This window comes from Phragmites australis, chromosome 7 (genome assembly GCF_958298935.1).
Source record: "Phragmites australis chromosome 7, lpPhrAust1.1, whole genome shotgun sequence".
NCBI classification, from domain to species: domain Eukaryota; kingdom Viridiplantae; phylum Streptophyta; class Magnoliopsida; order Poales; family Poaceae; genus Phragmites; species Phragmites australis.
Window position 1 is genome coordinate 28,751,112 of NC_084927.1, and position 24,581 is coordinate 28,775,692.

At 45.1% G+C, this 24,581-nt stretch overlaps 2 protein-coding genes across 4 annotated transcripts; one reads left to right on the forward strand and one right to left on the reverse strand.

Annotated features, from left to right (window-relative positions):
* The first annotated feature begins 3 nt into the window (after positions 1–3).
* On the forward strand, positions 4–1,771 carry LOC133924588 (phosphoenolpyruvate carboxylase kinase 1-like). Its single transcript, XM_062370187.1, has 2 exons — positions 4–1,202; positions 1,397–1,771. The coding sequence occupies exons 1-2, from the start codon at positions 386–388 to the stop codon at positions 1,450–1,452; spliced, it is 873 nt and encodes a 290-aa protein (XP_062226171.1). The 5' UTR covers positions 4–385; the 3' UTR covers positions 1,453–1,771.
* A 14,363-nt stretch (positions 1,772–16,134) lies between these two features.
* LOC133924589 (putative wall-associated receptor kinase-like 16) lies at positions 16,135–23,108 on the reverse strand. Of its 3 annotated transcripts, none has more exons than XM_062370191.1 (4): positions 23,012–23,108; positions 18,053–18,943; positions 17,702–17,845; positions 16,135–17,500 (listed from the first exon to the last, which is right to left on the reverse strand). In XM_062370191.1, exons 2-4 carry the CDS (start codon positions 18,924–18,926, stop codon positions 16,305–16,307), a joined length of 2,214 nt encoding a protein of 737 aa, XP_062226175.1. In that variant the 5' UTR covers positions 18,927–18,943; positions 23,012–23,108; the 3' UTR covers positions 16,135–16,304. The 3 variants fall into 3 exon arrangements, with proteins under 3 accessions (XP_062226175.1, XP_062226173.1, XP_062226172.1); XM_062370189.1 differs by lacking the exon at positions 23,012–23,108 and adding an exon at positions 21,967–22,313; XM_062370188.1 differs by lacking the exon at positions 23,012–23,108 and adding an exon at positions 21,922–22,313.
* Positions 23,109–24,581: the final 1,473 nt, after the last annotated feature.

A 24,581-nucleotide genomic window follows, 5' to 3' on the forward strand; every position in this document is an offset into this window, starting at 1 on the left:
GAGGTGGCTCCCTTGGCTGCCCAGTGCCCACCAGTCACCAGCTCATCTCGTGTCTAACTAACTAGCGACATGATCAGCCAGGCACGGTCTTTGCGTGGTGAGGCCGACGCTGGGTAAAACTAGGAAACTCATGTGTTCTTTAGGTGGGAAACAAGGATAAAATTTCACAAGTATATCTTCCTCTTGTACAAGTTATTCGTCACAGTACCCGATCTGTATCCGGGCACGTCCGCACCGGAACCGGCGCACGAGGCGAACATCGGTGCACGGGGCTATATAGCCGAATATTCTGCGCGGCTGCCGTTAAGTAGGCGACCCCCACCTGCTGGGATGGAACTATCCCGAAACCAACTTCCAGGAGGCCAACAGATCTACGCCGTGCCCTATGACTGAGGAGCTGAAGCGGGACTACGACATCGGCGAGGAGATCGGCCGCGGCCGCTTCGGCGTCGTCCACCGTTGCGTCTCCCGCGCCACGGGGGAGGCTTTCGCCGTCAAGTCCGTCGACCGCGCGCGCCTCTCCGACGAGCTGGACCGCGCGCTGGCCGAGCTGGAGCCCAAGCTGGCGCAGCTCGCCGCCGCGGGGAACCCCGGCGTCGTCCAGGTGCGTGCCGTATACGAGGACGACGCCTGGACGCACACCGTCATGGACCTCTGCGCGGGGCCCGACCTGCTCGATTGGGTCCGCCTCCGCTGCGGGGAACCCGTCCCGGAGCCCGACGCGGCCGCCGTCGTCGCGCAGCTCGCCGAGGCGCTCGCGCTCTGCCACCGCCGCGGCGTCGCGCACCGCGACGTCAAGCCGGACAACGTCCTCCTCGACGCGGACAAATCCGGGGGCGGCGAGGGCGCCCTGCGCGTGCGGCTCGCGGACTTCGGGTCCGCCGCGTGGGTCGGCGGCGGGCGGCGTGCCGAGGGGCTCGTTGGCACGCCGCACTACGTGGCGCCCGAGGTGGTGGCGGGGGGCGAGTACGGGGAAGAGGTGGACGTGTGGAGCGCCGGGGTGGTCATGTACCTGCTGCTCTCCGGCGGCGCGCTCCCGTTCGGCGGCGAGACGGCCGCCGAGGTGTTCGCTGCCGTGCGGCGGGGAAACCCGAGGTTCCCGCCCAGGCTGTTCGCCGGGGTGTCGCCGTCGGCCAAGGACCTGTTGAGGCGGATGATGTGCCGCGACGTTTCTAGAAGGTTCTCCGCCGAGCAAGTCCTCAGTAAGCACTATACCACTACGTATTCACATTACAATATCAGATTCCTTCACACGATTTGTTTAGATTAGTGGATCATTTTCAATCTCGATTCATTGCTGCATTTAGAATATTTCTATTGCTCAAAATAGTCAAGCATAATCCAATTGCTTATCTGCTTTCCAACAACTTATCTAATTTTGGACTAAAAAATGCAGGGCACCAGTGGATCCAGAGCGGAGGTGGAGCCCGAGAAGTGGTGCACCCAACCTGAGTCCATGTCGAACCAGACCAGACCCGAATCGTGTGTTACCGTATAGATACGTTGTGGAAGTCCCTGACGAGCTTTGTGCATACGCTACGCGACCGCGGCGAGGAGTGGAGAGCATCGATCGCTGCACCCGGGTACGATGACCTGGGAGGCCCTCTGGTTGTCGTCTTTTCTCTTTTCTTTTAGTGCCTTTCTTTGGCCGCCTCTTGCTTGGGAGAAGAAGCAGCTTTAAAATGTAACGAGATGATGTACGTCTAACCAACCCTGCATGTGTACAATTGAATAAGAAGAGTTGGAGTGGTAGCTCTGAGCTTTCTCTAAATTTGCGTCGGTCGTGCGTCGCTACGAGGCTGATTGGTTGTTTACGTATTTGTAAAACGTATTTGGTTACGTATTTATGTTTTTAGTTTAGTTTTATGAATGCAAATATATGTTTTTAATTTAGATTGTTTATGCATATGGGTCTAACTTGTATCACTATTATACTGCAGTCCTCTAGGCTGTTTTAAATTAATCAACCAACATAAACTCAGCTAGTTTTTATTTTCAATAAATATAACTTCGTTTAATCTCCGTATAGTAACCAATCGCACTTAGCTGTTTGGAAATGCCAAGACTGAGGAACGAGATTTGGTGAACCACATAGGCCGGAGCTACTTATCCGTAGGTAACGCTTTCAGGCCATCCGTTTCGTTCCGCTTGGGGACTGCACTGCGTTTTCGATTTTCAAAGGCATCAACTGACGCTTGAGATCGTATGTTACCAAGTATAGGTAGCAGTGATTAGCTTCATTTTCGTATATGGAACTGACGCTGCGGAATTAACCATGGTTTATCGACAGCGACCGTCGACGCTCAAGCGGGAGAATCAAAAGCACATCGCTTTTTCTACTGCACACATTTGGTTCCAGTTCCTTTTCGAATTTCCATAAGCAAAGCAACGCAGAGAAAGGAATCGATAAGGAGGCATTTCCCCCTCGCGCTTCGCGTGCCTTATCACCTACCCTCTTCTTCCTCTAGAGGACAGGAGGAATCGTGAGACGTGCCTGCCGTGGGTTTCGATTCTCGCCGTGCACCCTACCGCACCACAAGGGCATATCCTCGGTTTATCCTCCTCCTCGGGCGCAGCTGCTCTGCTTTGTTCTCGGTTTCAATCCTTTACTTGCTTTGCAAGCGACCCATGGAATCCGCGCAAGAGATTTGGTAGGAGGTGGAGGCGGAGGCGATTCCCTCCTTCGTCGCCCCACGATTTTGACTGTAGTGCATGCCGCGTGCATCGAGTGGCTTGTGTTGGCATTTTCTCAAAGACCTGATAGGTTCGTGCTCTTATTGGCTGGCGTTTCTCAAAGACCTCGTAGGTTCGAGCTCTTATTGGCTTCTTTTTTCTCTGTCGAATACAGGAACGGGATTTGATAATTAATAATTAAAAAATTATTAAAAATACGATATATTCTGATAATGGAGTATCATCATATACATATATGTTACACATATAATGGTATAATCGTGATAATGGTATGTTTAATAATTGTAGATTAATTATATTTCAAAATAGTTTATCGTGTTTCACATCGAAACTATTCTTGAATTAGGGAAAAAAGACATCTAGACAACACAACCCGAGAAGATTATGCTACAGACTTGAAATGGATGGTGTTTTAGGTTCAGGGTTCGACGGGGACAATCTTATTTTTCTGGCCCATAATGAAACCACCGGTCGATTTGAATTTTCTAAATTCCCTTCTAAAATGGAATCCAAAAAAGAACTTTTTGGATCAAATAAAAAAATGATATACAACTGGTAAGTATAATATGCCTCTTCAACTTAGACTATATAGGGAGAATGATGTGTAAGTTAAGGAGGACAAGCGAAAGAGAGGCTATAAGAGCCAAACAGAAGCAATATGAGATCGAATAGAAGCAGAAACAATACACTATCTCTATTCTCAAATAGATGTCGTCCTAGAATACGTGCAGTCAAACTTTAGAAACTTTGACCACTAATATACACAAAATTATTAGGATTTGGTATATGAAAATGATAGTAATAAATTTGTCATGAAAAATACTTTGACATCATCTAATTTTTATCAACTTTTACCAAGAGATAATTATCAAAAGTAATGGTCAAACATGTTTGTTGGAGACCGTATCGATATCCTAAATGATAAGTAAAAGAGAACGGAGGTAGTATTAAGATCCGTAGTAGACTAAAGCCACTACTAGATTCATCTGACAAGAGCTTTACGATCTAACCATCCATAATGCCAGATAACTCGTCCATATTCATAGAATTAGATAGGAATAAATCTACATTTTTTTTCAAAGGGAAGGCCTACACCCCTCAGCCACAAAGGGACTAAGGGGTGCCTCTGGGGGTGGGATCTGAGGATCGAAACCAGATCTCCTACCTGGGAACAGCCTCCAGAAACCACTCGATTCAGCTGCCCCCTTAGGAATAAATCTATATACCCCTGAACTATTGAAGTTCATCTATTTAATCCTTTAAACTATAAAATCAGGTATTGAACATCCAAACTATTTAAAACTGACTAAATAACCCAGGGTGGTCTTGGAGGGTGGTTTTGTTGTACATGGACATATACGTGGTCGTGACTCAGTTAATAACATGTGTGCCTTCCTTGTCAGAGAGAGAAGGGTTGTCTTCTTCTTGATTGCGCAGCGGGGAGCATCATGGCTGATCCGACCAAGCTTTTGGCTTTCAGCGTGATCAAGTGGTGACGGACAGCGGTGGACCACCTTCTCATGGCAGGCCACATCTCCCGCGTCACGTCTCGCCGAAGATGTGGATTGATGAACGGTAGCATGGTGGCCGCAATGGGAGGGCAAGTAGAAATATGTTATCATTTATTTAAGATAAGTTATTATTAATAATATTTATATTAAGTTAAGTTTGATTCTTCTGAACATGTATATGTATTACAATTGATGATTATAATTATGACTAATTAGATATGTATGCTTGTCTTATCATGTGTAGGTGATGGATGCATCTTGATGGTTAACGTCAGGATGATCGAGGCTAAGTGGAGTGTTTGGTGCCGTGCGATCAAGGAGGCCAGATAAAGTCAAAAGTAATCATAACTGTACATATAGAGATCAAACAAAGCGTGAGAAGACGGATGAAGACAACGTGTTAACAAAGTCAAGCAAAAATAATATCGGTGTAAGTGACGAAGTGGCCCGATGGATCGGAAGTATGAGAGACTTACCGACTGTCGAGATCGTATGACAGAGTATACGTGTGGATATTTGGTGGCTTGCTTAAGATGTAAGCAAGTGACGGTGAGTCATGCTTTGAGCAGCGTGTGAGGTAGTTTCGCAGGTTGGTCTTAAAACTGCGGGAAAGTGTGAAGTACATGTGACATCATTGTGAAACTTGCATGAAAATGAAGTTTAAGTCATGAAGGCGCCATTACTATTTGATGGAAGAGAAAAAGGATGGACGAAAATGTCATCGATGGTTGATAGAGTGTATTGGAAGGGAAAGGTATTTGAGAATAATCTAGAAAACTTAAAGACCAAGAAACCTAGGCTATAAATAAAGGGGAGGGTTGGTTGAGCCATTTGAGAGTTTTGTGCTATGGTTTTAGAGAAGAGTGAGAGAATAGCTTAGTCTATGTATAGATGAGAGTTTTTTTTTGAGCAAAATATATTGTAATCTGCTGAAAATAGAGTGTTCCTCTGCTTGAAATAAAGTTTATGTTGCCTCTTATGTTTGTATTCATTTCATTCTAGTTTATCTCTATTGCCTCTCTTATTTCTTTGCGAGTTTTTCAGTTTTTATTGTATTTTTTGTGTTGATTTGAGAGCTGATTTTTTTCACTATGTTGAAGTGGTTCTTCTTATTGCTAGAGGTATAAAATTCACATTCAAAATTGATCTTAAATTCCCCTGCCTCTGATTCATCAACTTGAAGAATTTTTTCACCCGGTGACTATCTCATTGGTTTTAGGTGTTTCTTTCTTATCCCCTCTAGTTGCTATTATTGGTCCTACACAAGCCACACTTCGAGATCCATATTTTTATGTCGCTGGTGTCGCGCAATATGAGGGCATGGAGGGAGGTGGGCCAGGAGGGCGTTGATGGTGTCGTCAAGAAAGGGGAGAAGGCCTCAAAATGAGCATATTGCTTAGTCTGCCTCGATGTGGTTGTCATTAGTGATAGAGAAATACAGAGAAGTGAAGAGAGTAGAGAGATGAAGAGAGGAAGAGACTGATATGTGGGTCCAAAGTGATGTGGCAGGCTATATAGGCAAGTTTGTCCATGTCAATGCGTCACGTACGCAATACCACCCTCTAAAACCACCTAGACGATATTTAGTAGGTTTTGAATAGTTCGGGATGTTTAATACCTAGTTTTATAGTTAAGGGTTAAGTCGATGAACCTCAATATTTTAGGTATGTAGATTTATTCCAATTAGATAGAGGCGCATTCCATTATAATTGTTATTTTCTAATACAATTAATAAAGACAACATAAGTATATGATTGTTATTGTAAGGAAGACCTAAATCTATATAAAATCGTATCTGATTCAATATACATAGTTAATATACAAATATCTTTATTTTAATTAAATAATTGCATAATTAATTTTACGAAACAACTATGGTAAACAAACATCGGACGACAGGTCACGTTGGGACTTGTGCGGACAGCACACTGCTCCCTTGTGAGGTGTTGGCGTGTTCTGTTCCTTGCGGCCTCAGCCTCTCTGAGTCTAGGGCAATCACAACTTGCACTGTACAGTTGGTCGTTAGCAGCTCTGAGATATCTCTAGCGGTACTCTAAAGATTTATTTTTTAATATTCGCTACTTTATTTTATATTACATTATATTGTTTTTCTTCTCTATTTTAATTCCACAGACATCCATTGTGAACATTGTTACAGGAAACCAAATCTTCCCACAAATTTGCAGGTCCACGGCTGCTAAAATGCCACACCCGCATCACTGATGTGGCCGGTGAAAACCGGCTCTGCTGGACTCAGCCTGATGTTAGCAAGGAACAGTCTGGCTGCTGTATACACGACAGAGATCTAAGTACAAATGAATTCTTCGCTGTATGTAGTCCCGGTCTCCCGGATGCCATATGTAGTACTTTCTGCCTCTGAATTCTTCGTTGTATGTGATTAAAAAACAGCAGGAAATTGAGAAATTGTTCGAGCAATTCTTGTACATGTACAAACATCAGAGGTTATTGCAAGGGAGCCTGTAAACAGTGCCATGTACAAATCAATGAATTCATTTTTACTTACCAGCAGGGATCTCTGTCTTACACACAGCAGCCAGATTGTTCCTTGCTAACATCAGAGCTGCACCATAAAAAAATGTTAGTCAAAAGACCACGGATCTCCACTTATTATGGTACGTTCGTTGTATTCCGTGACAACTACCAAGGCTGCAATTCATATCAAGGAAGTTAGTTAAGACAAGAATGAATTGATGATGTTTGGATGATCAAACAGACGAATCGATCTGTTCATCTCCGTGGCCACATTTTTCTAACACTTGAGGATGGGAAATAAGTATAAATCGATAAACAAATAGAAAACACGAATATCCAACATGCAGTTCAGAACGCTAGAGAGGGGGAGAGGGACAGAGAGCACAGAAACGATTTTGGTGTCGGGTTGAATAGACTGTAGCACAGGGGGAGATCGATGCAATCCTGCAACAAAACAGGAGGAAATTAGGAAATGGATAATAATTGACCACCAAAACACACTGGTTACAGAAGGGGTGGGTGGGTGGAGGAAATGGATAATAACTAGGCTCATGGTCGAGGATGATACAACGGTCAGATGCAAAGATGACAACGGGTCTGCCCTTGTTGAGTTTTGCTGGAACAGATTCGATCTGAAACCCGATTTGTCCGACCCGAAACCTGATCCTGAACTCAATACAGGGGCAAAACCACCCCGTCGCCGGCCTCGACGGGACCTGAAACCCAACGAATGACCCGAAACCCGACCGGCTCATCTTCCCCGTGCGGCTCCCTCGCTGTCGGCCCATCGCCCTCCCTCGTCGCGCCTCCCGCACCGTCACCCTCCCTCGCCGCACCGTCCCGCTTCGACGATCGCGGCACAAAGACTAGCCGGAGCACATCCGCTTCAATGGCCACGGCACGAAGGCAACTCGACAACGCGATGGCTGAAGACATCTCAACACTGGCGCAACAACTCGATGGCCGGAATCCATGGTGGAGCCCACAATCGCATATCAACAAGGGATGTGCGCGACGACAGTGGGCGGCCGGAGCGACGAGCTCCTCCCCGCTGGACTGTTGTGCGAGCTTCCTCGGTGCGCGGACACCCCGATGTCCGTTGTGTCATCATGGTCGCGATCGCCAGCGATGCGGCGGACCTCCTCGCACTGGCTACTACAGTTCTCGCAGGAGCTCAAAGTGCGGGGATCGGGCCCGGCTCTGGGCCAGGGCGGGGGGTGTGACCACCTAGGGCTCAAGTCAGGGAGGGGTCCAACCCAAAGATACTCTGTCTCAGGAGTCAGGCCCAAAACACAAAACTCACCGCACATCCACGTACGCGCGGCCTGACTCAGTCTGCATCCCGATGGCTCAAGAATCTTATGCACTGTTCGTGAAAACTAATAATTCGTAGCGTTCGACTCCACCGCATATTGTGAGTAATTTTCTGCTCTTATGTATTCGGTGTTCCTAAATCTACGTTTTTAGGTAGGATACCGTTCCAGTCAAAAGGTAATTAAACCCGACGATTATCAATCAGCTCTCAATCAAAACACCTGCAGTTTTAAGTCAAAAGCTAAAACTAGGCAATTATGCATGTGTTGTTCTCCAACAACCTGAAGTGTCTTCTCTGAACAAGTCGAAGGACTTAGTGGGCCTCTTCATGTAATGTTTTCACTTTATCTTTTTCTTCTTGATAGGAAAACCTTGAGCACTAGCCAAGGTGTTTGCTAATGTTGAGTTAAATGGTTTTTTTTCTCTGAATTAAAAGTGTTGCAAGTAACTTTGCCAGATGGTTTGATGTTAGCACATAAGATTCTTTAGTTCGTTACAGCTATAGATTGCTATCCAAATATCTCTGTTACCTATCAGATATTCTTAATTGTACCCGTGACTTCAGCCTCAGCTGAAAGAAGTTTCTCAAAATTAAAATTACTGAAAAAACTATTTGAGGTCAACTATGACACAGGAATATTGGATGATTTGGCTATGTGCTACAGTGAGAAAAATGTCTTGGACAACATTGATCTCGATATTGTTCTTAATGATTTTGCATCAAGAAATATCTGAATGAGTTGTTTTTATGAAAGACATTGGATGTTTGTGATCTTCTTTTTTGTGAAGTATTGTCAATAGAGTCGTTGAAGTTTGATTCTTATTTGAGGTAATTATACTAGTTTTATTTTATTGTTTTTTTAGTTTTTTATTATAGTATCGATATTATTTATTAAAAATTAAGAACATGTTGAAAGTTAACTACTTGGTTTATCATATTAACGATATTCATTTATATCACCGATGAATGATTTATAAATTATACAAGTAGAAAAAATATTTAACATTAAAGCGCTACAGTACTGAGTTCGTCCTGCGGCCCTCGAAACTGTAGAGCCGGACCTGGCGGGAGCTCGCGATGGAGCTATTCGCCTATTCGACACGCTGAGGATCCGTAGCTCCACACCCCACCGCCAACCAGCGACGAGCACACGGATCGTGTGCTTTCTCCCAGCCAACACGCGACCGTGGGCTGGCCCGGCTGGCTTCCTCGGGAGGGAGGTTGGGTGGGGGCTGGATTGGCTTTTGGTTGTGTCTGGGCTGTCGCGACTCGCCACGCCAACAGAAGACTGGGGCAGTGGGCCCATGGAGCGTGACTTGCAGGTTGTGGGTGCTTCCGTGGACTTGTCCTGTGGACCTGGTCACTAGTAGCTGCTCCAGGCCAAACCCTCGAGTAGGCTGCTTGACGCATGAACCGGGTCCAGGAACAGAGATATACAGAAATGTATTTGAGTGGGTGCGTGCGGTGGACCTGCTGGCGTCAACAAGCCATTCTGCGCTTCTCGCTCACTCGCTGGCGGACGGGCAGAATGAGTGACGCACGGGTTTTGGGTTTCGTGACACCCGCGAATGAAAAAACAGATTCGAACTCAGATCGGGATCAGGTCAGGGCTCCGATCTGATGGCCCTGCGGTGCTGTTTGCACCCGAACCTACTCCTATTGGGTCTCAAACCCATGGGGATCCGACCCGACGAGGAAATTGCCATGCTTAGTCAGGTGTTAGGGAATCGAGACGATCTGATGGCATAAATTCTGCAGTGACGTGGACTCGTGAGTTTTGGAGGTAAACGAACTGTTAGTGGGGATGACATGTATTGATATCATAGATTAGTGGTGCTACTAAGTTGGGACAAGAAGTACATGCAACGATTTGTCGATCAAGCATTGATCGATCGACGTCCGCAGGCACATCAAGCCGAGTTGTGCTGCTAAAAATTCCGAGGTGTAATTGATCGTGACAGATGAAAACATGTCGCGCCTTGTGCTGTCCTTCCCTGGATCGATCTGCCCACGAACCGGACAAGCAGACGCCAGCCACCGCCCACCAGGCGATCGATCAACCGCCTCGAGTCGACGCGCCAGCATCCTACGTGCAGCTTCAGCCGCGTCTCTTTGGCAGCGTGCCGAACCCCGGATGCACGCGACTGCGACGGCTCGGCACCAGCACGGCGCGCTAGGGACGGGAGACAACCTCGGTAGCACACGGCCGCGTGACAATTTGCATTGCCGCGCGCCGCCTGGCTGACACCCCCCGTACGCGGCGATCTCTGCGCCCCGCGCGCCCGTGAATTGGGTGGGGCAATGCGCCTGTTGGGGTCGATGGAACACCGAGCTGGGACTACACGCGCCCGCCCCGCGCGCATGGAAGAAAACCGTTGCAGCGGCGCCGGCCGCGGGTGTCGATTCCGATGGAAGTCCCCTGCGTTCCCTTCCCGCAGAGCCCACAGGAGCTTACAGTTTTACACGACTCAGGAAGTCGGAACACGATGCCAACTGGCTTAGGGCCGTTTGGATGGCTGAACACGGAGTGTTTCTCGGCGGTTTCAGCAGAATTTGTAACAAACAAACAGCGTTGGAGGAGAAACGTTTCCCCGTGAATCGGCCGAAACGCTCCTAGCAAAACAACTAGGCGTGTGAAACGGCCTGAGGCCTGTTTCTCCCGTTTCACGGCCCATTCCTTCCCAGTTTGCCCCCACCGCCCCCCCCCCCCCCCCCCCCCGCCCGAGCTTTGCTGTGCCCGACTCCCCGCCGCTGCCGTTGCTCCCCGGCCGCGGTACCAGCCTCCGCGCGTCGCCCCTCCAGCCACACCTCCGCGCGCTGCTCCTCCGCAATCTATGGAGACCGTATCCGATGGCTGGCGAAGGCGGCGGCGGCAGGAGGTCAAGCTCGAGGTGGTTGCCGGTCGCCGTCGTCCAGTTCTCGTACTGGACCACATTCACGATCAGCTGCAGCCATGGCAACCAAACAGAGCTCAAATGAGAACACCACAAGATAGGCCGATTTAACGATCCGCCGCTTGCTGCTTGGGCTGGGGATTCGCTAATTGGAGAGAGAGAACGATGGTAGACTGCCTTGATAGGATAAGGACGAGGATGGTGCAGCGTTCAATGGTGGCTAGGTTAAGTCCATGGACCATAGGTTCCACGTGTAAGATGATCAAGGGGTATTGTTTATGTGAATGTGTTTTGTTAAGCGTGCGTTTGGTTGGCCGGACAGAGCCATCCGGGAGTTAGCCGTTCTACTTTTATGCTGTTTGGTTGATGGACATAAGCTCAATGGGGCTATCCAGTATGAGAATATTCCTTTATTATGTTGGATGGCTCTGTTCGGCGAAATCGGTCATTGAGCTCATTCAAGTTTTCGTCCGTTCGTTTGTACGTATGAATTCGTGTTTTTTATTTAACTCTCAATTTTATCTTGAGTACACGAGTGGTCTAAAAATTCTAAATATTTTTTGAGTAAATTAGAGTCCATTAGCAACTCATTTTAATTAGTATGATCCAAAAATCTTAAATTAATATTTAAGTAAAAATTTTAAAAAAAATTCGTAACTTCTAGCATTTTTTAATACCTCAAATAGATTTCTAACAATTAAAAAAATCACTATATTCTTCTTATGTTATGTACTATAAATATGAATGGATCGTCATATTCATTCTAATCTCTACCAACTAAACAGAAAATTGGCTCATCCTATCCACTCTTATTCCACTAACTAAACAGAAAGCTAGGTCGTCATATTATCCATCTCAACCAAATAGAAAATTAGATCATCCTATAAAAAAAATATGAATGATCATATCCCATCTAACTTCGTCCTCAAACCAAACGCACTCTAAGTATTTGTCTTTTTTATATCTAGCAAAAAAAAATTTAATTTGATCAATTTCTCACTGAAAAAATTTAAATCAGAATAAAGGTAAATTAATCAATTGCACCACCATCATCTCTTTCAAGAACCATAATATTTTTAGTAGAATTTAGATGCTTACCAAACATGCCCTTAGTTAACTAGGCTGATAACGAGCTGGTCCATACTTCATCGAGTCATGGGCAATCACATTGCATTTTTTTATTTTTTAAATAAAAATGCAAATATATATGATATTTTGAAAATTACAAATCTAGACTCATATCGTCCGTTAGAAGCGTGATATGGAGTTGTTACCTGTTGAAAGTGCGACATGTCAACGTAGCATGCCAACATTGACAAGCATGGCTACCTGTTACCCTTCGGTTGGGAAACATGCATATGTCGCATGTTCACTCATTCATTGAATGGGGACATGTACTTATAAGTTTTTTTCTTCAAATCCATTAGAATTGATTAAAAAAGAAAATTATGATATATTTATAGAATTGATTGCTTTTTAGATATTTGGCATCGCAATGCTGATGAAAGGGTTGGTTGGAGTCCTTTGTTGTAATGCTGATGGAGGAATAAAATCGGAATAATAAATCGGATATAGGATAGAAACATAGTAAAATAACAAATGTGCATAATACATTATACACACAACATAGCCTGTAAGCTAGTCCCTAAAAGCAGAGGGGATGACCTCCTATTCTAAAAAAGTCACGGCACCCTACGGTCCTATGGTCTCACGTGGACCACTGAGTATGTGAGCAGGTCAGGCAGGACAACTATCCAAAAGGCTAGCCACTGGGAGCTAGAATCACGTACTCCTCCTGGGTTTGCTGCATGCCTACAGGAGGAGTGCCACCAAGCTTGGAGGGTCCGATCTCATCCTACGTATGACTTAAGCCAAGGAAGGTTTAAAAGCCAGCCAAGATATTTGTGGTACTCTCCTTGATGACTTGCTCCATGTACTCCATCGTGTCATGATGCCATTGTAATCCGCGTACTCTACAAGTGGTTTACGGAGCATAACATGTTAGCATAAATACGAAAATAATGAAAATTATTATGTATTCTTGACAAAGGTAAGTGTAAGATGACTTCACCAGGAGTAGCATAAGGTGGCTTGGAGGAGTTGCCACCGTAGTGGTTACTGAGAATAGTGTAAGACGACTTGGAGGAGCTGTCGCAGTAGTGGCAACATTAAGCACGTGAAGAAATGTCATATAAGTAACGTACCATGAACTAGAGTAGAAACCTCTTGGTAGGTCCATACATCTCAAACCCAAGTAACGTCCTGTACATGGGCCGTCCCTCTGGACAACTGCATCAAACCATGTTAGGATGTCGTCGTGTCAAGAGGGACTTACATTTGTCAGACCCGTCGCTTGGCCCACACAGGGTAGGCCAAGCAGGAGCAAGACATCCTCAAGTATAGGCGTCACCTCTCCTCACGGGAGATGGAATGTGTATGTCTCCGGCCTCCACCTGTCCACTAGCGTAGCGAATAGGAAACGGTCAAAACTGAACCATCGTGTGGACTCTACTCGTCCAAGCCTTGCGTCCACCATGACAAGCCTGCAGAGTCGAAGAAGCCTAACCCCACGCAACCTGCAAACAAAATATAATGTAAGTCAGAGTACCTCATGAACACCAGAAGCATGTGAAGGGAATGAATTGCAAACTTGGGGATCAAACACTCATCCAACCTCATGAGCTCATCCGGAACCCACGATCGGAGTACCAGGTGCTCATTAGCATTAACGATGATCAAGTACGAGTGATACCTTTCATCCATGCATGGGTCAAGAAGCTCCAGGTGGTCAGTAGCCATCCTTGAGAAACCTATATCAAACAATTACATCAATCCCCAAAAAAACTATGTCTAACAGTTGCTTTGCATTGTTGTATAAACCTATACCTAAAAAATCTAGGTCTAATATCACAGAATCCTATATCTTTTGCCTAACCTATGTCTAAAACTAGATACGACTGCTAACCAAACTATTTTAAGATAAGAATATTTACATTCACCAAAGCCTTGGCCTCATGATCTTGACATGGGCGATACAACCGAAGGTTCGAAGGAAATGAACCGCCGGCCACACACCGTGCTTTTCCGCATCAGGAGTTTTGCCGTTGATGCTACGAGTTGGGCACGATTGAGAACTTAAACATCAATGTTCAAATTGCATCTACATGTTCTTGTTAATGTTCTCGATTCGCTTGCAGAAAAAGCCTTCTTGGAGAGGTCAACCGCGTCTTAGCACGGTTGATAATCACGGAGTAATGGTGTAGTGGTTGCAAGGGTTCTCGATCTGTCTTGGCCAGAGCTTTTGGATCATCAACATCGAAACTCCACCAATAGACTTATCATATTACCTTTGAAAGATCGAGCAAACGCGCATCAACCGGAGAGGAGTAGCCGGTGAACCCTCCGCATGTAAAACGAGGTGCACACGAAGATGCGCACAACACGACACCACAAGAACGGCGATGTACCAATCAACACAATGGAGGGCACCACCACAACACCGATGCGCCACCGTGCTGCAAAGGCGCCTTACCACGCTACCAAGGCGGCCAACGGGCCACTACACAGCGCCACTGGGATGCTCGACGTGTGGAACAGGCAGGCGAAAAGCATGTCCAGCATCGACCGCCTCCGCGCCAAAAACCTGTGCGACGTGCCATAATGTACGCACTGCCAATCCACCTGCAAAATGTGCACGAAGGCACGAGCACACAAGCCACCTGGGCGACAACAGGAGCATCAGCCATCGTGCAACCCAATGGCGTGTAACCCAATAGCGATGGTGAGCGCCTCCACCCGGAGGGCAGGAGCCCAATCAACAATTGTCAAGTTTTTAAAATAGTAGTATTTTTTTGGAAAATTGCAAAAAATAATAGTCAAATTCATAAAATTACAAAATAGGTACTAGTCGGCACCCGAAATGTTGATAGATACCTAGTCGACATTCCGTGTGCCGACATCCTATGTGGCAGTGAGTCTGGGGACCTGTTCGCACACTGGCAGTGAGTCTGGAGGCCTGTTGGCATTCCGTATGCCGATAAGTCCTATGTCCCGCTGACAATATTCAAAGAAAAGTTCATGATCTTTTGATATGATCTCAGATGAAGATGATCTTTATATGAAAAATATGGCTATCGATGAGATCTATAACTTTTCAATTAAACATTGTTCCATCTGAATCCATTTAGATGCTCAAAAGGTGGCTACACGTTACAGATCTAATTTTTTAATCTGAAATTTATAACCACCTTTTAGGCATCTAAATGGATTCAAATGAAAAAGTGTTAAACTATAAAGTTATAGATCTGGTTGAGATTCGTAATTTTCATATAAAGATCATCTCCATGCGAGATCATATCAAAAAGGTATGGATTTTTCTTTTAATATCGTCTGTGGGATATAGGACCTGTCGACATGCAAAATACCGATAGGCCCTCGGCTCACTGTCACGTAGGATGTCGGTATATGGAGTGCCAATAGGTACTAGTTGGCATACCGTATATCGACTAGAGACCTGTCGGTATTTCACGTGCCGACATGTACCTATTCTTACAATTTTATAAATTCAGTTATTATTTTTACAATTTTTCAAAAATACTATTATTTTAAAAAATCGCAACTGCCTACAGAGCTCAAACCTCACTGGCCCTCATTGGAATCCCACACGGACATCAACGCCTGCCATGTAGCTCTAGCTGGCGCACTAGCACGAGAACTCCTCAGGCCGTTGGACCACGAGGTCGAAGTAGAAGTACCTCCCGCCAGCAGTGATTTCCTCGAATGCGTGGACGTGCGCCTCTGCCACGACCGCCACATTCGTTGTGCCCACGAGTCAGGCCGCCCACGAGCGCACCCAGCCCTGCAGATAACAGATCCGATCGGGCACATGTCGGATCTACACTCTGGCAGGCACACAATGAGGAGGGGGAAAGGAGAGAGATTGGAGTAAGGAAGGGGAGGGAGAGCAAGAGGGGGAACCTTAACAGCAGTCGCTCTAGGCCACGGTAGTGGGAGCCCGACGGTGGAGTTTTGCCCCGTGTCGCTTCTTGGAGAAGACGCGGGGTCAGAGAAGCTTTTCCTCGTTTCCTAACGGACTGAACTGACAAACGAAAAACACGGAAGCAAATGCTAACTCCTAAACTAACTACTAATCTAAACTACCACAGGATTACATGTTGTTCAACAATAAACAAAATACATACTGGGACAGCAGAAACAGACTCAGAAATACAATACTTTGTGTCATTGACACTAGATAGCAGCCCAGCTAGCAACTGCCCCTAGGCTATATGCACCTCATGATGCAGAGGCCGGAAATGTCAATTCCGTTATCAAAAAAAGCTAGCAAATGCCCCTGAATGAATAGGAGTTTTAATGGAGCAACACCATATGTTTCAGTCACCTCGCATAATACGAACTTCTTGGGTTCATGGGCATGTTGTCACCTTCCTGTGCAGGATACCCAGTGGTAGCAGCTTCTATTTCAAAACTAGCAGTTGATGTTCCACCGAGAAGGCTTTGAGTCTCCACCTCTGTTTCGAGTTGTACCCAAGGATGCAATGAAAGCTTCCGCAGTCTGCTGAGCTCGTCGGCTATCTCCTTCATGGAGGGCCTATTGCCGCCGCACATGTCGAGGCATTGTTTGGCTAGCTCTGCAAGTCCCCTGATCAATTCAGCGCTCTCTTGCCCCTTTATGTTGCTCTCTAACACGGCATCGAGATTGTTCTCCTTCATAGCCAATAGGAAATTTGATGACAGGCTTCTGTGCTTCTCGGGCCCGTCTAGTTTCAGAGGCACCTGGCCGGTGAGGACCTCTAGAAGGATAACACCGAAGCTATAGACGTCGCTTTTGTCTGTCAACTGGCATGTTTGCATGTATTCAGGGTCAAGGTAGCCGCAGGTACCTTGAACCATTGTGACATACTGCTCTTCGTCGGACGGGGCTAATATGGAGGCTCCAAAGTCCGACACTTTGGCCATGTAGTTGTGGTCGAGAAGGATGTTGGCAGTCTTCACATCGCCATGGAGAATCGGGGGAGATGCATATGAGTGTAGGAAGTTAAGTCCTTCAGCCGCTTCATGAACAATCCTTAGGAGGGTGCTGAAAGAGATCTGCAATGCTTGGTTCTTGCCATGGATAAGCTCATACAGTGTGCCATTTGGGATGAACTCGTAGACCAACATCGGAACTTCCACCTCAAGGCAACAGCCCACGAGTTTGACGATGTTCTTGTGATTGATTTGAGAGAGTATTAGCATTTCTTGACCAAATTCCTTCTTTTGCCTCTCGTCAATCAGCGCACATCGCTTAATGGCAACAGGCATATTGTCCTTGACTATCCCTTTGTAGACCGTCCCATGGCCTCCCTTCCCAATGATTCTGCTCTTATCGTAGTTGTTTGTGGCATGTATAAGTTCAACTTCAGTAAATACCGTGAAAGCAAGGCCTTTTTCTGACTTCATCTTCTCAAACAAAAGCAGGCCTCCATGCTGGTGAAAATACTCCTGCTTGACTTTGTTCAGTTTTCTCTTTTGAAGAATCATGTATCCGGAGGAGGAGAAAATCACGAGAACAAGAAAGCTTACTGTAACTCCTGCATAGTAGCATCAGATAAGAGCATTGTTAGAAAACTCTGTCATTCTTTTTTCTTATAGAGAGTATACACCATTGTTAGTCAATTTGGCACACCGCATGTTTTGGTCCGGTTTTACAATCATGTTAGGGTATTGTTGTTAATTTATATTTAAAATAAATGATATAAGAAGTTAATGGTCTAGCTAGCTGTGCGCGTTACCGATTATTAAGCCGGTATCAGGGTCACATGTTTTGTTTTGCTTGGAGAACTTCCTTCCTGCTCGACATGAGCACCGGTATCCTCCTACTGTGTTGTGGCAAACGCCGCCCAAAGGGCATGGGCCGTCATTACATTCATTGACATCTGCAATAAGATGAGCAAAAATAAGTATGATAAATACAAAGTTTAGAGGTTAATCATTTTTTTAACGGCGTCTCCCTACCACGTGGTCTTGGTAGAAGACCATGGGGCACGGGACAGAGGATAGAACCCCCAGAGGAGGAATGGAGGATATTGTGCACAATTGTGCACATACACATACATCATCCGAGAGGTAAGCCAAACTAGTACCTTGGCATCCATCTGGAAGATAAGGATTGCCTTGGAACCCTTTGGAGCAGTTGCACACGTACCCTGGTCCATTGGCGGAGTTCACACACTCACTGTTCCCGCTGAGACATGCGTAAGTTCCCGTTTCATTCCGTTTGGCCTTCTCACACGAAGTCTCATTTCTTATAGCCCAGTCAATCACCATAGGTACCTGCCCAGCATTCGTGTCGTTGAACTTGTTCGTGGTGATGTACGCGGTGCTAAAGTTGAATGCCTCTGCCTCCACCAGTACGGCATAGCTGCACCGACTGAACCTCAAGATCTGGCTTGCGTTGGTAACCATATTGAAGTTGACCTTGTAGTTGTCCATGCCCCTCGGTATCGCTGTCTGGCAGCAGCCTATGCCCGAGCAGGAGCCATCCGTTAAGTCTGACAGGTTGCCGCATGTCGAGACACACCCGCTCAGGTAGCTCCCTTCGTCACCGATGTAGCCGATGGTGTTGCACCCGATGACGGTGAACTTGTTGTGGATGTCCGAGAACCGGTAGGGGGTATTTTTAGACTTGATCCCCCAATAATGAGAATCCATGTCCCCAGAGGTGTCGTTGTAACAGTATGTCGCGATCTGATTGAGCACCCGGACCGTGCTATTAGCCAAGGAAATATTGAGCAGCTCAAAATTCTCACCGAAGATTGGCTTGGAGATGCCATCTTGGACTTGGCACTTGACGCTAAACAATTCTTCTAGTGAGCAATTCACGCCGATGCCGAACGGGTAGTGTATCTCAACATCGCCACACTGCTTTTGGCATTGAGGACTAGGAACTGAAGTTGCGGGGACATAATGTGTCGCAAGAAGTAGAAGACCAAGTCCAAGCTGCAGAACCACTTTCATACTCCTCGGTTGGATAACTAGAAACCATGTTATTGTAACGTACAACTTAATTAGTGGCTCCAATTTTTGACACCTAAGTTGTAATTTGTGCACTTACAAAAATTGTATATGTACCCTAACAAATTACGCAAAAATAGGATTATTTGCCATCGTAAAAAGAAAAGAAAAAAACTGAAAATAAAGATAAGCCTAATCTCTTGGGTTTTTTCGCCTACAGTTCACATAGTCCATTTTGCTACCCAAGTATTCTGTTTGTCCGAATAACCCCTATTTTTTTATTTGATCTACTTAACCTATCAAGTTCTAAAACCGTAACCCCTTGAGCTGTTTTTGCTAAATGATTTTGCTAGCATAGATGGTATTAGACGGTGGTTTGACACATAAGCGTCACAAGTAGATTAGTGGTGGCGCACGTGCATGACAGACAGACCCTGATGCATGCTGAATGTCTCCCACCAAGACTCCTTGTTATCCCTGTTTGCTACAGATCTTGCGAAGCTCAGCACAAGAATTATGGTCTGTTTGTTTGTATTTCTGTTTCCAGTTTCTCTGAAAAATTGTGCTTTTAGTTTTTCTGAAAAGTTATTTTTGAAATTTAGCTGTTGAATTTTACAATAATTTTTGGTTTCTCAACACACTACTTAAAAAACTAATCTTAGCTAGCTTCTCAGCTTCAAGTTCATTTCTTTAGAAATAAGCTTCTAATTTTTCTAGAGATCTTTCCGCAAACCCGTTTGTTTAGATTTCTTGGCTCCTGATAGAAACAAAGTCAGAAAATGTCTGAAATAATCGGACACTAATCTTGGGAATAGGTACATGAAGGTGTATATTCAGTGCATGCAGGAGCGGAATGGGGCCGTAGCCTCGTCCATGGGTGCTGGCGTGTTACCGACCTCAGAGGATCAAACACTTGATCAACCCATAGAACACCCAAATTCCACAACCAGAGACAGGATTAAGCAATCAAGTCGATCACACCGTGCGGGATACAACTCCAGAGAGAAACAATAACAATCCTAACCGAGTAGGAGAGGGAGGAAACTGGAAAAGGAGGAACACACAGAGGAAGGGAGCTCAGGAAGAAGTAGAAGTCGGGAGCCAAGGTAGAAGAAGTGGACACATATCCTCTGTAGTACCTTGCATTAACAATAATTGACACGCGAGCCCGATACCAATGACTGTTAATACATCTATAGTTACCGCAGAGGATCTTGGAGGAGAAGAAGCCGCCCGCCAGTTCATGTCTTCTATTCTTCAATGGTTTCTCTCCTAGATGAAGTCTCATTCTTACATCTGAATGGGCCACACCGACCCAAATGCGGCCCAATCCGTAGTCAGGGCCGAGCCCAAGACGGTGACATGGCGTGGCTGACTCGATCAGCAAGCAAGGCAGCAATGGGGAGGGGGAACAACGGCGCCGCAGCCAGGCTGCTCGGGCATTCCTGTGCAGCAGCCAGTTCATTTTCCTCTCCATGGATCGAAGCATACTGCTAAGTGATACCCTAGGCTCCAGGCAGTACCGGTCCGCGTGGCCTACGTCACCGTCCTCTGCAGCGCGGGGTAGGGCGCAGGCTTCAGGTTTGGATGCTTTACCAGAAAAGCGCAAGCGCGAGAGAGAGATTGGGAAAGAGTCGTGGGAGGAGTTAGAAAAGGTGACATAAGAGAAAGGATGATGTGGTATCTACATGGCAAAACCACCCAGCCAAAACTCTTCAAGGGATTAAGACTACTTACAATGGGAGTTTCATTCTCATTAAATACAGCGCTATGCCAGCATTTTTGACGATGTGGCAAAGAAGTAACGAAGAGAGAAGAAAATGGTTTTATTTAGATAAAACCACCTGGACACTCTTTCCAATATAGTCACTCTCTTGCATGTGTTACCTATGAAACAACAAAATGAAGCAATACATTGTAGGAGACTATTTCAATCACCAACTAAATGCACTTTTGGTTATGTGACACTCTTGAAAATACAAATATAAAACCTGCTATTGGGAGTAATCTAAGTGACCCGGTTTCACAACTTTAAAGAGTTAAGTAGGCCATATTAAACTTCAAGCGTTATCTGAACAAACACGAGATATGATAGTAGTAAAACAGACCTTTTTCTTGTACAAATATTTGTCGGTGTAGATGTCTTGACATGATGTACACGCACAACTTGTTTTTTAATTTGTTTGTAGTGTGCTAGTACAAATGCAACTTAGCTACAGCTATAGATGAGCATAAGTTCAGAATTGAATTTCCTGGTCCGGCACCACAAATGTTTGTTAGGGGAGGATCCGTTGGTGCCTTTTGATAATAAAATTTTGAAGCGTGTCTTTGTCCTGATTTCTCTATACCCTCCCTGTGAACTTGCTTGCCACCCGGAGGTGTCATATATAATTTATGATGCTTCCAAACTTATATTTTGAAGTCGAAAATATGATATTTCTGTTGGACGTCATGTTTTGTAATTCTAACACTAGAGTTACCCTTTTTTAAGAATAACGGAGGAGGGGGGGAACCCTGCCTATGTGAGCACCCGTGTTCATGCCCGGATGGATAAGAGCCTCTACTGACTTAACAGTAGTGTTAGTTAATCGCCCTGTTCCGTTGAAGGTTAGACAATTCCATCAAAGTCACGTACTGGTATAATTTGATTCTCTTACAAAAATCATGTAACATGTCGTGCATATATTAGCATGGTTTTAAAATGCCGAACGGTTCACCGTTCTATTAGGAACTACACAATCGGAATGCATACTTAAAAGGCCTGGTTTTGTGGACAATCATGGTTTGAAGCGTTTTGTAGGCACTGCCTATTGCAAAGGGATGCAAACTACCGCATCTGACATAATAAATAAGTTGTACAAAATTGTCTCGGGAATAAATAAGAGTTGTTTCTTTTGTCAACCATCTAGAAAATGCAGCATCAACCTTCAAGTATGCAGATGAATCAACTAAAAAGTTGATAAAACTAAACGGTAGAGAATAACATAGCAAAATTCACCTGAAATAGCAAGGGAGTTCAGTTTTCGTCGAGTAGAAGATGTACCTCAAGCGGTATGGTTTGGCCAAGAGGTTTATCTTTCCTAGTATGCCGAGATCGAGCACTGAACCTTTGAAGAATTTTGCTTTAAGTTGTTGGTTCTAAGTTCTAACAGAAGAAAACACCGAACGTGCGTGTGGTATATATGAATAGCACATCTCGTTCTCAACGAGTCATCGGGACCGAGTCAACTTTATTAAAGTCTAAGCCTTACCAGAAAGTATATATATGTCGCTGTCTGTTGATTTGTTCCTGCTGAAGACTACAAGAAGAGTTGGAAGCATTCTTTTAAGCGGTGGCGGGTCAAGTGCGTGCCCCTTGTTCGACGTAAACATGCAGTGTTGGAGACGTGGAATTTTTTTCCGGATATTTTCCAAAACAGTTTTGACAAATGGACTTTTCAGCAAAAGATGTTTAGAAATTGATCTTTTACACGACGCCACTACTTGTGACATTGTGACAATGCATTGTGGCGGTAGCGCAAGGTGAAGCCACCGGAGCGTGGTGACGGCGCAAGCCGCAGGCGCATGAAGGCATGGGCCAGTGGGCCGTGGCAAGCAAGGAAGCAACGGAGTTGGAGGCAGGCCGAGCTACAGCCTGCATATGCGTGAAGGAACTGTGGCTGGGGCGTTGGGCTGAGTTTCGGGGGACCCAACGAGCACCTATGGGCTGAAATGAAAATCCAAGCCTAACCCGACTCAGTTCGTGTACCCGACCCAACGGATCCATGGATGAAAAAATAAACCTGAACCTAGACTTATCAGATATAGAACACGTGGGTACCCGAACCCACGAGTCTAACTGTAATCCCTAATTGCAAAGGATGTAAACTACAGCATCTGACATAATAAATAAGTTGTGCAAATATTTCTCGGGAATAAAAAAGCATTCGTTTTCTTTTGTCTAGCATCTAGAAAATGCAGCATCGACCTTGAAGTATGCAGTTAAATGAACTAAAAAGCTGGTAAAACTAAACGCTAGAGAATAAACATATAGTAAAATTCACCTGAAATAGCAAGGGAGTTCAGTTTTCGTCGAGTAGAAGATGTACCTTAAGCGGTATGGTTTGGCCAAGAGGTTTATCTTTCCTAGGATGCCGAGATCGAGCACTGAACCCTTTGAAGAATTTTGCTTTAAGTTGTTGGTTCTAAGTTTTAACAGAAGAAAACACCGAATGTGTCGTATATATATGAAGAGCGCATCTCGTTCTCAACGTGCCATCGGGAACGAGTCAACTTTATTGAAGTCTAAGCCTTACCAGAAAGTCTATATCGCGTGATGTCTGTTGATTGTTCCCGCTGAAGACTACAACAGAAGACTTGGAAGCATTCTTTTAAGCGGTGGCGGGTCAAGTGCCGAAGTGCGTGCCGCTTGTTCGACGTAGACATGTGTACTGTTGGAGACTTAGCTCCTGATTCTTGAATATTACAATGTGCATGTCGTATATATGCAAAGCATATCTCGTCCTCAACATGCCATCGGGCACGAGTCAGCAACTTTATTAAAGTCTAAGCCTTACCAGAAGGTATATAGCAGTGGCGGGTGCAAAAATTTAACAATGGATATACATATCTAGCTAAAAAAATTATTTGATAATCTCAGGAGAAAACAGTATCATTTATTAGTATGAAAGCGCATATTGTAAAATACTCATGCATTGATCTTTCATTTCATGCATCAATACTAAGTAGTAAAAAATGGAAAGGACAACATGTTACATGATCACATAAATTAAATACTAGGAATAAGTTTTGTCTTTTATTTATAAATTATGATTAAAGCATTATGAATAATAAATTAGCAATAACATCTTTAAAGAATTGAATGTGAGAAACCAACAAAATATATTTAAGGGGATCAAAGCTCTACAACTAGTAGCTCTATCAAAAGTGGAGTCCAATGGATGTGGTTGCGCTCGCACCGCCCCTCCCTGCCACGCTCACCACATCGCCAGACTCAGTGTCATTGCCATCCATCCCATGCGTGCATGCATTTGGGTATTGGGCCAGTTGCACATTTGGGCAATTAGGGATTGAGTGTTGGCTGTTGGGCGTTGGACCACTAGCTTAGGGGCCTTGCCGACTTGCTGTGTTAGGCTTGTGCCGGTGGGCGCTGTGGTGTTGGGCTGGCTGCTCGGGTCCTCGGGAGCTGCACCTGCGGTAGTGAGAAAATGGCGAAGGTCGGAGAGACTAAGGAAAATATGATATATACTTATTTTTTTGCAAAAAAATTATGTATACATCTGTACTTCTTTGTCCTCATGTAGGCCCACCTCTGTATATAGCAACCCTGCTTTATATAAAGCAACGCTTACAAATCTTCTCTTAAGTCGTCAGCGAGAATTAATCAACAGACAATGACGCAGTTGACTTTACATTAATTGAGCCTCTCATTTTATGATGAACTTCAAGGATAGCTCATCCAACAACCGGTGCAAGGAGTCTCATATATAGCATCTTTATTTATTTTTTATTTTGGGACTACAAGATATACGTACACATATCATTATATACGTACACCACACTCAAACACGGGCCTGCGTGTTTCTTTAAAAATTCTTGGTGATTACAACAACACCAAATATAGGATACAACCTTAACTCAAACTACGACCATATAATT